The 17,561-nt window shown below is 41.2% G+C and overlaps 1 protein-coding gene across 1 annotated transcript; it reads left to right on the top strand.

Moving 5' to 3' along the window:
• The first annotated feature begins 6,048 nt into the window (after nt 1–6,048).
• On the top strand, nt 6,049–14,920 carry sypl2b (synaptophysin-like 2b). Its single transcript, XM_036533300.1, has 6 exons — nt 6,049–6,260; nt 6,431–6,505; nt 10,938–11,059; nt 11,256–11,460; nt 13,729–13,914; nt 14,196–14,920. Exons 1-6 carry the CDS (start codon nt 6,243–6,245, stop codon nt 14,316–14,318), a joined length of 729 nt encoding a protein of 242 aa, XP_036389193.1. The 5' UTR covers nt 6,049–6,242; the 3' UTR covers nt 14,319–14,920.
• Nucleotides 14,921–17,561: the final 2,641 nt, after the last annotated feature.

The raw sequence follows: 17,561 nt of genomic DNA on the forward strand, positions 1-17,561 counted from the left end.
TTCTTCAGATACATTCTGATAATGTTTCTGGAAAGACCACGCCTTATGACAGGTACGACACAGAGATTGGCTACTACCACATTGCCTCTTGCATTGATTTTCCTGATTGGTTTGAGTCCAAGGAAGTGTAACATTACATTTTCCTATGTCAGTCGATCGGAGTCAAGCTTGGTTGAGTGACACCCGCGTCAACTAATTTCAAAGAATGTGTAAATGTGTGGGTTGATTTAAATGCGTATGCTTTATTATAAACCTTTCGTTAGAAATTACAAAATTAACTTTACAATTAGCTTTCTATGAACAATTTGAAAATACCTGCTTTATTATATTACATAGATCTTTACACGTGTTTATAAGATTCCAAGATTTGAACGTTATTCCACAGTGTAGGTTATTCTGGGTGGACTCCTAGTGATTCATTCCGTTGAATGTTTTCAGACCTAAAGGTTTTTTTGGCCTCGGTCAACGAACTGCACTCTGTTAAGAGGAATGTCGCAGAGCACCACTAGACCTGCCCCGACACTGAACTGGCTCAGAGTGAATACGGAGTCTACAGTGGACGCTGCCACAGGCATACGTCATTAGGAAAATCCAGCTGGATATAAATATGAAGACCTACCTCGGAGAATTAATTCCAAGGGTTGACTTTACAATTAATCTTCTACGTTTAAACATTTTAAATTAATTTGATTAAAAGCTTTTTAAAGCTTCAGAATTATGAGCAGCATGCAAATTTAAGAAAAATCTTCTATTAATGAATGTCTGTTGCATTCATGCAAAGTTTCTAACTGCCATGACTGCATTTTTTTTTTTTTTTTACTTCTGCCATATTTTGATTTCGCTATACTTTCCGGCCCGAATGCTATTTTAAACCACTTAACAACAATTTTTAAATCGGTTCTTTAGTTCTCTACATTAATTGTGTTATGTAAAATGCTATTGAAATTAAATTTTAAAAACCATTTGAGATGTGCCCCCTCATTCCAAAGGGAGGTCTCTTGGTCCCTTCTTCCTAATCTTAAAAATAAGCATTATTAGTTTGATATTGTGTATGCTTGAATTTAAATGCTTTGACGTGAAATGTAAATTTTGACTCTTCTTTCTAAATGCATGCTTACAGATAACGCAGGGAAATGGGCATTCAAATGCCATAAAGTGTTCATTACCATATCAGCAGACCTATGCTAGTGCCTTTTCTTTAACTGACATTTTTTGGTTCTATCCTTTAATTGTTTACATATATGGATGCATGCATGAATATGTGTATATTATATGCTTCTACTGATGCATAGATTGAAATTTTAAAAGACGGAATGGAATTATAGTATTCTGATCATTTGTGTTTTCCCATAAAATGCTGGGAGGCTCTCATTTCCCTGTGCTCTGTGGGAATCACAGTGGTGGCTTTGATTACAGTACCCAAGCAAACATGCTTTCAGGCACAATCTAAATGTGACACAGTTGTACTTGAGGATTACATTGTGCCTGTGTTGTAGTGGAGCTAAAAACACAGAGCAGCTCTAACAGAATACGAGAGCAGTTGTATAGGATTCAATATCTGGCTCCTGGTGCCCTCATTTATTTGACAATCATTTATTTATGACATACATTTCCAAAACATATGTTGTACTGTATATGTACAGACACGTGGGAAAAGGATGATTTAGAACAGGCAAATGTTCTAGGATAAGGAACTTCAAATACCCCACAGGTGCTTGACTGTATCTGTCAGAGTTTGGTTCTGTCTCTTGTTCTGTCCAAGGTACACCACACCAGTCATTACATTTCAATAATGTCATTCAGGAGACACTCTTATACATAGTGACTTACATAGATTACAAATTTACATGTTATCCATTTATGCAGCTGAATATTTACTGAGGCAATTCTTGGTTAAGTACCTTGCCCAAGGGTACAGTAGCAGTGCCCCAATGTTGAATCAAAGCAGCAACCTTGTAGATACAAGCCCTGCTCCTTTCAACTGTGCTATACTGCTACCCCAGTCATATGTCTGGTTGCTTAGGTGCTTTCAGTGACTTTTTTCTAGCTCTTTGTCTGAATAAGTGTGGAATGATTTCCTAAGCTCTGCTGTGGGAGAAATAAAGCATATTTTAATGTCATGGACGGGGGAGAGGAACCAAAGAGAGACACTGAAACCCAAGATCAACCCCAATGTTCCAAGCAATTATGTCAGCCTCCAAAACCTTCAACACAGGGTGGTATAAGAGAGGTCTTTGTTTTGTTTGGGATTTGTGAATTATCCCTGTGGTTCCTGCTCTGAGCCAGACCCCGGCCCTGATTAGGTAGAGCATGTATGGGGAGGTGGGATCTCAAGCTGCACGCGTGACTGTAAGTCATATGACCTGTAAAATGACCTGAAGGTTCATCAGTAGCCCCGCCCCCTATCCAAGGGCCGGTGTTGTATGGAGGGAGGTGATTGTTGGCACATCCACACCATTGTGACACAGCAGACCATGGAACCACACACACACTCTCTCTCTCTCTCTCTCTCTCTCTCACACACACACACACACACACACAGACACACACACACATTACAGTGATCTTATCTCTGAGGCTGTTGTAAATAGTGCTTTTGTCACAGTCTTTTTTAAACATTTCAAAATGATGCTGTTTCAAATATGTGTCTACTGACCTTTCACTGTGTTGAAACAAAAAAAAAACAAAAAGAGGACACTTTTCACCTGTCTGCAAGGTTCTAAAAAAGAACCTGTTGGACAGCAAAGCTCACAGACCAGACTTTCAAGTTTAAAAATCTTGCTTCTGAGGCGTTTCCTCTTAAGTTGGTTTGGCCTAATGAAAGGTGATCACTCTCTACTCTAGCATTCCTTAGCAAATACAAAACAGGATCACACCACTGAAACCTGCAGCTGTGCTGCCTCCTCAGCCCACAAAAGGTGAACACAAAGGAGCTCTTGTCCATTCCTCTTGACCCTCAGGCAAGACCTGCCCTCTTTTATCCACCGGGATCCCTCTATGGACTCAGCTGTTTGCAGTATCGATCACTATATCTGATTAACTTGAGTGAGATTTATAGTGAATGCAATTATAGTGAATGTTATGTGAGGCAATGCATCATAATATAGGCTACTAATACCGCAGAAGTGACTATAAAGGTCAGCGGCAAAACTAAACATCTCAGATGAAGACTAGAGGCACAATGTTCCAGATACCAGTGACCTCACAGCAGCCGCCAGCTCTGCTCCAGCCCCCTGAAGCGAAGCTAAACCGGGACAGAGAGACATGAATGAAACACTGTTACAGCGGAACGCTCACAAGCATACAATGACGTCTTCACCCCCCTGTAAAAACAAAAAGCCGATATTTTAGTCTAATAAGCACTTAATAGTACTGGAAACGTATTGAAAGTAGCTAATATGACAACCAGTGGTTCTATTGACTGAGTATCAAATCTCAATAGGCAATATTATCTGCTGCCTGGTCTGCATTATAAACAAACTCTCAATTAAGTAATTAGCCACGTAGGAAAGAACATCAAAGCCAGCAGTGGCTGCAGCAATGTCGCGTTAAGGCAACATCGTAGAGGGAAACCACGCGTACTCTGATCTTGTCAGAAATATTTTTGTAAATTTCAATCTATGGACAAAATAATGCTCAAGACGTAGAAATACAAGGTCACAATGTATTACAAGTAAGTTTACTCGTCCAAATATGACTGGCAAGAAAATTTTAGTTCAATCCCAATCCCAAACTGACAACAATCATTTCCTCAATTTAATATCTTTGAAAAGGAAATAGGTGATTTTGGAGAGTTATTCATATTTTGCATTTTTTGCACTCGAGTCCATAATGACCTAACGTTAGCTGCAGTAAGTGATATGCAGGTAATCATCATGACAACCAGTGACATAATTACAGCATTACTGACAGACACCGGCATTATCACTGCGCAGTCCTAACCTAGCAAGGCAACGATATCCATTTCTCCGTACAAAATGGGTCACTGATTCACTATGATTTACTATGAGCAAATCTAGCACACTGCATTTGTTTCAGCAGAGCACAGCTCAGGACAGTAACGTAGGAAGTGTATGCAGGTTTCAGATTCTTCTTTGAAGGAGTCTTTAGAAACCGAGAGTTCCGTGCTTTATGCGAATAAGTTATTATTAGGCCATTAAGGATAACATTCTCGAAATATCTAGTATTTAATCGTTTCTTTCCCTTAACACTGTGCTCTCACTCGGTTTCAGTCCGCTTCCTCCTACCTTACGCAGCCTAGCCAACGCGCACCCGTGTACGATTGGTCGATGTGCTTCATGAGCTCAGACCAATCAGAGAATTTCACCACTTGAGACGAGGAATGCACGGCGAATGGTTTTCAGCTTTCAGTTGCAATGCATGCGCGATAAAATGTGTTCTAGGGAACCAAAATGCAATTCTAAGCTTTGTGGTTGACTTGAATTTTGTGAAGGAAGCAGTACTTTTATTTGCTCACTGATTCAGCATTTGCAGTGCGGGACTGTTTTTGATGAATAAACCAATTTGTGCACATGGCCACACGCATACCCGTGGTTTAGCTCAGCAACCAATCTATTTTAGTCCTACTGTACAGCAGATTAATATTCTATTTTCATTCAAATAAAAGCAACCCACATGAGTATCAGTTTTACAGACTTTTTTTCAATTTCAGTGCATTTTATTTAATAGTTTTAGAGCAATTCGGAGCAGAGCTGATTCTAAACTGATAATAGATGATTTGATATATAATTAATATATGCTGATGGGTTATGAATTATCCATGAAATGTCTGAGCAACACGTTAGAACAACATCAACAAAAGTAAAAGTAAAACTATATAAGAGCATGACAATGATCACAGTCACTAAAGAGAAGTAGGCCTACACATCCAAGAAAACCTCAGTAACCTACATTACATTATTGTCAATTAGCAGACACTGTTATCCAGAGTGCCTTACACAGGGTACAGTTTTATCCATTTACTCAGCTGGATATTTACTGAGGCAATTGAGCATTAAGTACCTTGCCCAAGGGTACAGCAGCAGTGCCCCAGCGTGTAATCAAAGCAGCAACCTTTTGGTTACGAGCTCTGCTCCTTATACACCACGCGACACTGCTGCCCTACAAACCAAATTGTAAAACATGCTACAGTAAGTACTGTTCATAAAAGCTTTATAACAGCAACGTACAGCACTCTATGTGTGAATCCGCCTGATGACTTTAAGATCAGAATGACAGTGTAAGAAAGGTATGAACTGTCAAATGTCAAATGTCAAATGTATTCTTGTGTCTTGAAAACTGATGATCATTTTTAATGAAACTCGAGGGAATACTTGGCAGTGACCCACAGAACAGAGAGATAGAGCTGCCTAATCATTGGATAGGAAATACTACAATCAGCCAATCATACAGGTTCAATAGGGCTAGCAGGGTCTTAGGTCTTAAATATATGAAAATGTTAATGAACCAAAAATCTTTATCTGTTCTTTATGATGACCAATCACTGGTTTGTCACCAGAACTGTGGGTTTACTTGCTCTGACCCCTTATAAATTTTAAGATTCAGCACTATCACCACTCTTGTAAGTAAGTGAAGGAAATCAGTGAAACTTGAACCTGCTGTGGGTGGTGGTGGCAAAGGCAAAAGTAGCATATATCTTACTTCAGAATCAGAAGGACTTAGACTACCACTTGACGGTTTTAATAAAAAGATGAAAAACGTAGCCTACAAATTAATATTGATCAGAGGAAGCTTGTCGCATACCTGAAGCTTCGAGGTTAAGGAGCAATATTTAGGCCTACTTCAAAAGGCAGCAATAATAAGTTAATATAAAAAGTTAATACCAAAACCCAAGGTGATCGCATCACTACGTAAACCTACGCATATTCCCCCCAATCCTGTATCAGGTTACTGACTTGCTGTAGTTGTCACACAGTGCTGGTGGGTTGTGAGCATTATATTACAATACTCACGCCAAGATCTCGAAGTCACACGAGCCATGTTCATGCAAGTCGGGCCGTGAACCGAGCAGCGTGTCTCTTTAAGAACAGTATGTTAGCAGCTAATCACGTGTGCAGTGCTAGGTCGAAAAGTTTGACAGAAGTTTGCAAAAACGGCTGCCTATAATACATCTGCACGTCTAGAGTGCGTGGGATTGAAATCGTCGCTCAACCATACATCCAGTTTGCTTCCCGGAAAAGAAAGATCTACCGTTAGTTCGGCAGCTTTAAAAGTTGGCGGCAATGGAAGGAGTAGCTCAGGTATGTGCTTTCTTACAACACTAGCAAGCCCGCTAATCATTTCCAAAAAAAAGTTTCGTAGCAAGCTATGTTAGCTCGCTAGCTTTAGCAACCTAGTCTAAGCTTGTCTATGCGGTGTATGCATTCAACTTGTCAAGTAACCTTTTTGTCACTGTGCTTTGTCTTCATAGAAAGTAATGTCGGGATTCAAACTCGACCTCGGACCTTTGAAGGAACCTCTGGGATTTATTAGAGTTCTTGAATGGGTAGGTCCCCGTTACTTGTCGTTAGGGTGTTTGTTAAAAAAAAAAAAAAACTTTTAAAAGCTTGATAACGAGCAGCACTCAAGTGTGGCCTTGCTAACAATTGTAACACATTACTATTATAGTTAGGTTCTGATTACCTCTCTTAGATGGCTGGCTACTCTACCTAGATAGCCACGTTCTGATAATGAATTCAATGTTGCCATGTTTTTATCCGGTTAGGTATAGCCAGCTGGTATGCACTGAATGAGCCCCACTTGGGTAACACCCATACTAAGCTAGTAGCGACTGTGTCAGAACTTCTCGAAGAGGATACGGCAAGTTGTGGAGAGCCATGTGATTAGCTCTGAAGCTAACGTCATTTTTAAGAATAAGTAGTTATATCAATGAATTATAATTTTTGTGGCACCCTCTCTACAGTTTTAGTGCAATCTAGACTGGCTAACAAGCTATCTCTTTGTTAAATGACACTGTAGCGAACGACTTAAAGACCCAATAAGGCTACTTGTAAGGTGCTGTTTTGTCACGATGTTATAGATGCGAACCGTTTATCATATTTACAGTAACACACCGTTTTTGCTGACAACTACTTAGACTTCCCCTCTCACGTGTATAGATACCGAAATGGCCTGAGTTTCATTGTGACACAGACTACAGTATACATCCATTTTGCGGTTGGTGTAATACCGAGATTTTAGCTAGCTATACGGTATTACAGATTGTAACGCGTTTTTTGTAATACAAATGCAAATTTAAACGGTTTCTTATTGAATGCTATTACGCCATAGTTTAGATTGTTGTGCTTTAATGGATACAGTGAGGACAGGGACTTGTATGCGTATTGCCACGAACAACCTACACTTGTGTTTCACGATTTAGTTGTATGAATTAGCGTTATATTGAATGCCGATAATTCTAATGGAGATCAAAGCGAGCTGTACCGTCAGGACACACGTATTAACGTCAAAGAAGAGTGAAAGTGGCACGAGTCGGTTGACATTTACTATTCGAACCTCTGACTTTATCCATATCTACAGTGTCAAACGGCTGTATGGTGCAGTATTTTTAAGTAGGCCTATCTGAAACCTAAGTCAAGTGTTGCTTAAAAAGGAATGACCGTTGCCCAAATCCGTTGAAACTCTTCTTTGTACACCAGTCACGAGATTTTAATATTTTAAATGCCATTTTGAATTTCTGAATTGTATTTTGAAGCCCTGTATTGCTGTGGGCTGTAGAGAGGGCGCCGTGTCAGTCGTGTGTCGATGGTGCCGGTGGGATTTTGGCGCAGTCCAAATACAGGATTTTAGTCTGCAGTCCCATGCAGGAGCCCTTCATTGAGTGGGAGGCGTTATCTAATACGTGTGCTAAGCCCAGGGGTGATTTCAGGCCAGTGTGATGACAGAAAACGTAATCTTAAGTGTATCTCAGGTGTGTTCCTGAAAGCACTGTAACAGATTGTGGGGGCAGTAAGGTCTGACCATTTTTATTCAAAAAAAAGGAATATGAATAACCTTACTGTACACAAGATATTTTGTTTGGCCCCACCATGACACTAATACATACACATGCAAAGCCGCAGTCACACAAGCTCATGGTTGAAGAGGTATCGCTATAAAACCGAAGAGCTGCAGTTTAGTATAGCTTGACTTGGAAATAAATAAATAGATACTCATTCAAGGTCTCCTCTCTGTCTCCTCATGATGCCTTAAAATCATAACACAGATTAAAAGTCACATCTACATTCAACAGGCTTATTGTCTTTGATGAAAGTGCTTCTAATAAACATTTTCTGTGCCACTGGCACTGTAAGCACCTGATGGTGGCACTGTAGCCTGAGAGTGGGCAGAGGATTCAGAGGTAAAGGCCAGGTTTTTACCTGGAGATCTGGCTCTTCTGGTGACTGGCCTGTGTTGGCTGTAGCACTGGGTGGTCTGACGCGAAAGTTTGGGAAGAAACACAGAGTTTCATGTTGAAGGAGTTAGAGGGGATATGCTCGTTCTTAAGCTGCTTGCTTTGTCTTTAATAGATATAGTGCAACCCAGCCTTCTGAAAGGCGGCACTGGTAGGTCACGGGTCTGTACTGTTAAAGAACAAGCATTCTTTGTGCCTCTCTAAAAATGGAGAGGTCTGAATAAACATTTAGTCTTTGCTTGGGGTGGCATCACGCTGCCGAGCTGTTGAGGTCATGGGGTCCGTTTTCTCCAGGCTGGCATGGCTGGCTCACCACCTGTCTGTGTGCCCAGCATGCAGAGGATCTGGATGGACATCCGCCCCTGCTAGCCCTCCTCAGCTGCCTGTAGGTGTTTTTATAGGAAATAATGGGAAGCCTAAGTACCTGCTATCAGTGGAGAATGGGCAAACATGGGGCTGCTTGCATAGGACACAGAGTGATCAAAGGCAGAGGGGAGGGGGGTGGGAGGAGAGAGAAATGTTTCAGTGCGCCAAATACCAGAAACATGAGACATGCAGATTCCAAGGCCTGACCTGACCATCACCAGAGAAGGGGCTGGATAGCAGAGAACTGGAACTGGAATTTCACTCTTGAGTTAACCAGAATTTTCCAGTACAGTAAAGTCACTGTGTCAGCATGGACCCGCATTCACACCTGTCTGGCCAACAAACAGTAAAAAAGCATATCCCACATATTTTCTGCAGAAACACTACATTATGTTCAGTAATACAGCAGATATAAAACCATATCCAGGGGTATGCAGAAACCTAGAGTGTGGGAAAGATTACCATGCAGTTCCAGCATTGCAGTAAACAATAAAAGCATTGTAAATGGTGATGAGAAATGCTGTTAGGGTGTGCAAGCAGCACTAGGACACCACAGGTGTGAAATGAGCCATGTTGCACTCCTGGTACAGTCTGCTGTTTGGGTAAGGTGTGCTGCACAACATGCTACCACACTACTGCACTAATAAATCCTAATAAAAGAGACATTTTAGTCGTCTTTCATGAATCGGAATTCATATTTATTTTTGTCAAACAGTTATTTAATGTTGCTCTTCAGTTCAGCTGTGCCCTGTTGGGAATTGAACTGGTGACCTTTGAGTTATGATCCCTGCATCTCACTACAGCTTCTCTATGTTACTGGAAACATTTTCAGAATTGGCTCAGTGTAGAATCGTCACATTGCTCTGTATCTGAGAGCAATGTGGTGTGGGGACTCCTCAGAACCATTGACCGCTTGATTCGTGAGATGGACAGATATAACAGGTGTCAGATCTGAAAAGCTGATTGCAACTTGAGTTGGCGATACCGTGGGGGAACGGCGCCTGAGCTGGCCATAGTGTGTGGCCACTGAGGGGGTTCTATATAAAACTTGTATGTAATCATGATGGCATTTTTACCCACACCTTTAGTAGTGAACACAGGGAGTGTCAACTGACCCCCTTAGAAATATATTGCCTAATTGGCCTAGCTGGTAAAATAAAACTACACATTTTATAACTTAGAAATGGTCATCTTACTCTCTTAAGGTGCTTTACCTATAAAACCTGAAGTAATGTATCTCTCAGGACTTAAAGCAATACATTCTTGAGCTGGCTGGCTTGAGTTGCATAATTTACATATGTATTTCCAATATACAGTTTTGTCATTGTTAGATAAATCTTGTGTATACAGATGCAAATTAGGATCTCAATACGGTTAAAAGCACAGACGTGATTAATAAAATAATTGTGTTAAGGTGAATTGTAGCTAGCCATCCCACTCCTCAGAGTAACTGAATCACTTGTAGTGATCACTTCCTGTGAGGAAGGAAGTAGTTAGAGAGAGGAAGCAGTAAATAGCATCTTGGCTGCTGAAGGTGTGTTATGAGAGGAAAAAGCAGAGCACTTTTACAGATAAATGGCCCAGATCCCCCCTGCCTTATTCAAGTTATTCAAGTAGGGATTCAGGATCGAGGAAGGTTATCGCATGTTATCTAAGTTGAACTTTGGTGTAAAAAAAAAAAAGGTGTCACACTTCCCTCCAGGTCTGATATAGCTGATATCAGGACTGAAACCTGCAGCAGTTGAGCCTTGTAACTGTCACTGGAAAGTACTAAAGGAAGGCTAAAGCTAGCTGAAGCTAATGGAGCGGTAAAGCTAACTGATGCTAATAGAGTGCTACAGCTAAATGATGCTAAATGAGTGCTCAAGCTAGCTAATGCAAAACGAGAGCTAAAGCTAGCTAAAGGCAAAGGCGCACTGCTCATTACACTGCCCTGGCTAGTATGAATAACTGATGTTTAGGTGGAAAACTGCTACTGTACACCGGAGGGTAACGTACACCAAAACAATTTTTCACCCTACAAACACTTACTTGCAAATCTGGAACTTTTAGTGACTCTTGCCCATTTGCCACAAGGTTTTTGGATGGTCTGATTCCATTTGTTCATCATCATTAGAAGTGATTTATTCTGTTTTGTTTCTGCATTTTTGGGTTACAGGTCTTTTCCATTTTTGCATTTGCCACGACTGGAGGCTACTCTGGCTCCACCAGCATAAATGTACAGTGCCAGGGAAGCGGTATTTTCCACGAGGTCACGGCATACTTTGCGTACCCTTTCAGGTAAATACTGCCCACACGCAGACAGACAGACTGGGGCTGTGACATCCTCTCTCCAGTGAAGCTGTTGGACTCTATGGTTTTAATTTCACCCTGGTCACATATTGCCATTGATTGTTCCACCTCAAAGACTGTGAATGGTATAGGGTGGTTTTCTCATTAACATCCTACGTATTATAATTCCTCTTTAATCTCATAGGCTTCCAAGCTATCCTTACCAGGTCCCAGAGTGCAAAGACAATAGCACCGCCACCATCAATACCTACCTGACAGGGGACTTCTCCTCCTCAGCCGAGTTCTTCGTCTGCATCGGTGTCTTCGGCTTCCTGTACTGCACTGTCACCTTGGTGATCTACCTGGGCTACCAGCACATGTACAGAGAGAGCAGCCGAGGACCCGTTACTGTGAGTTGAATCCAGTGTGAGGCCATTAGGTCCTGTTCACAAACTCGCATAGATTAAAGAGATTCCTGAATGAAATTCCTCCAGGTTTATCATACGTCTGTCAGCGACAGGGTGATGTCTTCTTTACTAAGGCCCGTCTGTCAAGGCCTAAGCCGAGCAACATGTGAGAGATAGGAGGACAGACCACTCGTCCATGCTACTGTTTAGCAGCTTTAACCTTTAATGTGAAAATGTGGGGGAAAAACAGTTATGGCATAGCACTCATTTTGCCAAGGAAAAAGGCTAAATGATGCAGGACTGGTGTGCAGGACTTTCCTGTGTTTTGGAGTCTGGGTCTGTGTACCTCACAAAAGGAGGAGGTCTGGGTCTGTGTACCTCACAAAAGCCATAACAGTAGTCAGCATTCATGTGTGGATAGATATTAATGGCTAATCATTTCTATTATTTTATTGAAATGCTAAATGTCATACAGTCTCACTAAAACCAAGTTACTGGTATGTACACACTTTAATAAATGCGGCCAGTGTTTACTTTCACAGAAAGACTTTTGTAATGTAGAAATCTGCAGGACTGTCATGTGCAAAAGGGCGTAAGTATAAAGCAAGCCTGAGTTAATCATAGCGATATATTCTGTGTTTACATGTGAAGTTAGCGTGTGGCTGCTGTGTTCATACCTTGCTGTTGGGGTCCATGGGTTGCACTTTTTGAGTGGTTGGGCCTGGGCACGAGTGTCAGGTCACCTGGCACTGTGGTGTTAATGAAGAGTAGAGGAGGGTGTGTTCCGCAGGAGCAGCTGTGCAGAGCTCCTGCATGCGCCAAGACCCGAGGCATCCCAGAAACGGCATCCTGAGAGCCGTCCCACACCCCTAGCCGCTGACGCCATCACTGTCCCTTAAAGAGCCAGCACACACACACATCAGTCAGCTGTATCATAATGTGTGAGCTTTGAGGTTAACTCCGCGAACATTTAGATGGGAGATCTGTGCGCTTGGTTTTGCTCCTGATCAGGGGTATTGTGAGAAGACCAGCTACTTTCCCTCTCAATCCTTTGTCTTTCACCCGTGATTTGTCTAGGCATTCTGTTTGATTTGTTCAAGTATAATGAAGGCAAAGGGATTGAATGTGTAATGAGGAAGCCCATACACCCAAGACATAATCCACTGAGCAGTTTAATAATGTTACAGGAGATGGGTAGTGCTTGGAATCATGTGTTCACAGTAGCACCAGTCACTCTGTAAGTGCTGTTGTGTCACAGCATAAAGGCGTGTTCATTCTTGTCTGGGTGGAGTTGTTCTCTGGGATGAATTACTCACAGGTTTTGATTTTGATATTTGACTCCCAGTAAGTGTGTTGTGTCTTTATGTCTGATAATCCATGAGCAGCTGAGTGCAGGGCTGTCAGTTATAGGGTTGTGGTTGAGAAGTATTCCTGGCACTGGGGAGATGCACACCTTTTGCATGGTAGTAACCAGCACTGACTTCCTTCCTCAGTCCACTTTCTCAAGCGGAAACTAATTATTTCAGTTAGTTGTTTTATAACATATTGAACAAATCATTAATAAAGTTGAGTGAATAAAATGAACATCTTACAGAAACATAGGTGTCCTGTGTTGCACATGCTCAACAGCTCATAGCAGTTTCAAAACACTTACAGAGCGTACATACAGTATTTAAAAGTTGTTCCTTATACAAACAGCTGTAAAATCATTACCAAAGCACATACTGCATTAATGAGATTTGAACTGCTGTATTTCTTTGTTTTTCTGTGTAATTGACCTGTCCATGAACCTTGCCAAGTCTATAAGCTGTCAGCGTTACTTATGGTTGTGGTTATGGTTTTCTACCAAAACGTTTAACTGCTGCCTCAGTATGTCTGAAAGTACAAATGCCATACTTGGTCATAGATTTCAAGTTGTGGAGCTCTGTCCAGCTTTGGTTGCTTAGTATGGGTTTGTTGAAATTTTGTACTTTGATTTATAGAGATCTAAAACGTCAGTCTCCCCTTTTGTTTACATTAGAGGAATTCTGAAGTGGAGCATGCTTGCGTGTCCTCTAGGCAACCAACAGCTGGTGATTTTCCAGTGTTCTTCCTGAAACACCCCTTAGCTTCTAAACTGGCAGTGTTTGAAAAATTGTAGTCAAAGGCCAGCTCAAGTTACTCAACCTGTGTCATAGCAGCCCTTCAGTAGTTAATATAACACACTGTATGGATAAAGGTGGTGTTAGTCTGTACCTTTGGCTCACCTAAAGGTTTTTCTCCTGCTGTCAGGACCTGTTGCTGACTGGAGCTTTTGCCTTCCTGTGGTTGGTGTCATCCTCGGCCTGGGGTAAAGGCCTCACTGATGTAAAATGGGCCACAAGCCCCTCTACTCTGGTCGGCATTGTGGACACCTGCAGGGAAAACAAGTGCACTTCAGGGGCTGTGCCCTTCATGGGGCGTCTCAACGCCTCTGTGGTGAGTCTAATTAAATGCAGTTAAACTCAACCCAACGTAACCCAGCACAGTTACACTCTGCTGGAACTGCTACTTTCCACTAACCATGTTCATATAATTGTGATATCAGGATGCTTTCAGACTTACCATTGACCCTGTGTTCGGTGTGTAAATTCATAAAGACCGAGATGTTGGAATAAGGGCACTATAGAAATGCGCTGTGATCATCTGATTGTTGTGAATTCTTCTAAAAGTATTTAATGATAGAATTGTGATATTAACTTGACTCCTCTATGTTGCAGATTTTTGGATTTCTTAACCTCATCTTGTGGGGCGGGAACTGCTGGTTCATTTACAAGGAGACCCCATTTCACAAGCCAGCTAACGCCCCCGCAAACGTGGAAGAAGGAGCTGCGAGCTCCTAACTGCAGCACGAAAGCCCCTCCCTCTCCTCTTTAGCCTATTGCAGCAGTGCATGAGACAGATTATCTGAATTTGTTACTTGTGAGAAGGTCACATCTAAAAGGGTGTTTAAGTACTGACAATGACCAGATTTACATACAGCGGTAGTACTCAGAATGTTCAGAAATTGTAAAGGTGAAATGACCATAAAGGTTTTATTCTGTATACAATGTTCGGATGGTATTTTGATTGTGAAAATTATGAGATTCCGTAAATATTCTGATTTATAAAGGGATATTAATCATGCAAAACATTCAAAATTCTCGCATTTGTGGTCAAGGGAGTGGATAGCACAGAAAAGTGATGAATCACTGGGTCTTTCTAATGAAGACTTGCAAATAATAGCAGAACACTTCTAAAGGGAGGAGGGGTCATCAGATGTAGATACATTTAGGGCAGATGTGGGTGTCTTTACGGCAGATGCTGGTACATTTAGGACAAATGTTGGTTCATTTAGGGCAAATGTGGGTGCCTTTAGGGCAGGTGTCTGGCTCTCTACATGTGGTTGATACAGGCCTTATATTTCCTTTTCTGTTTGTATTCTGAATGTGGGGTCAGAGCAGTGTTGCTGACACATCTGGCCCCATCAGTGTGAGACGATACTTTGTCACACTGTACTCTATACATGGTGTGCGTGTGCCCTGCATGCAAGCAACAGCATGTTGGGAATTATGTTCTGAGCTCACATATTTATAATGCTCATATATTCTGAATATTTCTGTCTGTAAACATGGTCATTGTGTACTCCTTACTATGCAAAATGTGTGTGTGTGTGTGTTTCCAATATTGAATCCTTTTTTAATATTAGAATTTTTAATGACATGACGATACTGATATTGTATGCTTTCCACAGTGTGACGCTTAGCATGGAAGTCATAAGTACGAGGTCATTAGTATGAAAAGGCCATGAAATCATTTCATCATTCATAGACTAGAAGTCTTCATACGTTACTTTCCTTCCTTTTTGGGCTATTTATAAAAAATGTTTTAGATTAAACTTGCAGTATGTTTGTGTATATGTTTTGATATGTGGATGGCTGGTCATTACTAATAGATATTAATAATTATTAATAAAAATACTTTTGCTGCTGAGTATTACATATAGGAATTGGCTTTGCTTCAACAGCTATTTCCTGTTTTCATTTTTTGTTACATTGATTGTTACTAGTTTGTGATGGAGAATAACAGGGCAGGCTGTTTCCAGGCTAGAGCAGGCGAGAGAAGGAGATGAACTGAACTGTTTTCAAGCACTTAGTGAAAGTGCCAAAAAGTGTGTATTCACACAGTGTTGTTGACAGACTATTATAAAGTTACCTGCTCTGGCGCATGATTTATCATTAAACCTTGACCATGTATTTTTTTGTCTTGTGTGGGACTACATTAATATTTGCCATAAATTAACATTTTTTTTTATTAAATAGACCAGCCCATCGATATTTGGTCAGAAGGAGTGGCTGTTGTTGGTGAACTGAACCAGTTAACAGGCAGTATTGATGGCCTCGCTCTCGCAATCCTTGTGTTTTATTCAATTGAGGTGCTGAGAGGGCAGAGCACTGTGCTGGATTCCAGCTGTCGCATTCTGCTGCTACCTCTGTTGGACTGAAAGGGAATGCTGGATATATGGTTATGTCCTCACCATTGCAATGATTTCTTAGGCGTGGTCCCTGTAGGCAGTTTCAATCTATTTTCAAGTAGAAAACAGGAAAAGGAAATGACAAGGCTGCCATGTTCTTAGTTTGAAACGAGTATTTGGAATGTGACAGTGACTGTTGTCTTTATGGTACATCTCATAAAAACCATATGGTGCAGAAAGAAAAAAATCTGTACATATTCTGTACTGTAAAATATTAAAGGAGGAGAGCTGGTGATCATACAGTGTGTGCTTTCTTTCTGTGTCCCTCTTGTGGTCATTTACAGATATTTCAGTTAAGGAGACATTGCAGTACCCCATGAGACCTCTAGATGATGCTATTTTCATTGTGATGCGTGTGTGGTTTTCTGCCAGCACACAAGAGGACCATGGTCAGCTCGGAGGAGCATCCTGTGAGCAGAACATCCTGTACCACCCTCCAAAACTGCAGTATGATGCTACCACCTTTTTTAGACTAAGAAGCTATTTCTTCTTCTGTTACTTAATGTTACACATGAATGCACAGAATACACAAATACCTTTGTAAGGAGATCATATTGGTAAAATATTGCACGCTGCCGGCATACTACAGAGAGAAACGCTACAGCGCATGTGCATGTGTGTTGCTGTCTTCACTGTTCACAAATTATGTTAAGCTGCTGGCAGAGTCCATTCAAGTGTCTCCTCAATAATCTTGTTATGCTCAGTAACATGCTGCATCATTTTTATACACTGAAAAACATGCTGCTTGAAGGCCACTGTACCTGCACTATTGCACAGCCTCTTCAGGGCGACTTGGGCTTTAAGAGGACTCACACATGATTAACCAGCGTGATCCTTCCCAGCATAATCCCTAATGACTTTCCTCTAAGCCCCTGAGAGTCCGAGTCAGATTTTCAGTGGCTGTTGCATTCATGCTGTAGCACATAATATATTCACAATGTCTATTTTGTGTAAGTATCCACTTTTAAAAGCTCTTCATTGATTTGAATACCTGAAGGCAAGCAAATATGAATTCCTTTCATGTCTTCCTCAACCTACATCATGCTGACGTGGACAGAAGTTTTCCATAGGCACTGATCTAGGGCCACATTTCTCAACCACAATTCTAACTTTAACCAATATACGCTAAACAGCTAAACTGGTTCTACAGTAGCACCCACAGGCATTTTCGGCCTGTAGCCTTCATGCTGCCTAAGCCTTAGACTTTGATCCACTTCTCTTTCTCTGAACAAATTTATTTTTAAATTGTGTTCTTACTCATTTGATGCAAACATAGACTCCAGTCAGTTAACTAAGCTGGAATTAAAGTCAGCTCATGCTTCTTTCTTATGGTGTGGAATTGGAATTTTTATCCATTGCAGCAAATGAGGAGTAGGAATGTAACCGGCTTCACAGTGCATGCTGGGAATTCTGGGAATAGGTAGACAGAAGCAAAGTGACAAGACTGACTTGATTTCTACTTTGAAGAGAAGGATATGACAGATATGATAGATTTTGATTTCTGTTAAACTTATTTTTCATGGCCCGCCCCTGAAATCTGATTGGCCACCCCATTGGCTCTATATTATATTAC

The sequence above is a fragment of the Megalops cyprinoides genome, chromosome 7, assembly GCF_013368585.1.
Source record: "Megalops cyprinoides isolate fMegCyp1 chromosome 7, fMegCyp1.pri, whole genome shotgun sequence".
Lineage (NCBI taxonomy): Eukaryota > Metazoa > Chordata > Actinopteri > Elopiformes > Megalopidae > Megalops > Megalops cyprinoides.

Excerpts from the sequence above, each read along its gene's own strand:
- sypl2b (XM_036533300.1), top strand. Across the intron at positions 6,506-10,937 it reads TTATTAGAGTTCTTGAATGG|GTCTTTTCCATTTTTGCATT; the intron begins GTAGGTCCCCGT and ends TTTGGGTTACAG. Across the intron at positions 11,060-11,255 it reads TACTTTGCGTACCCTTTCAG|GCTTCCAAGCTATCCTTACC; the intron begins GTAAATACTGCC and ends TTAATCTCATAG.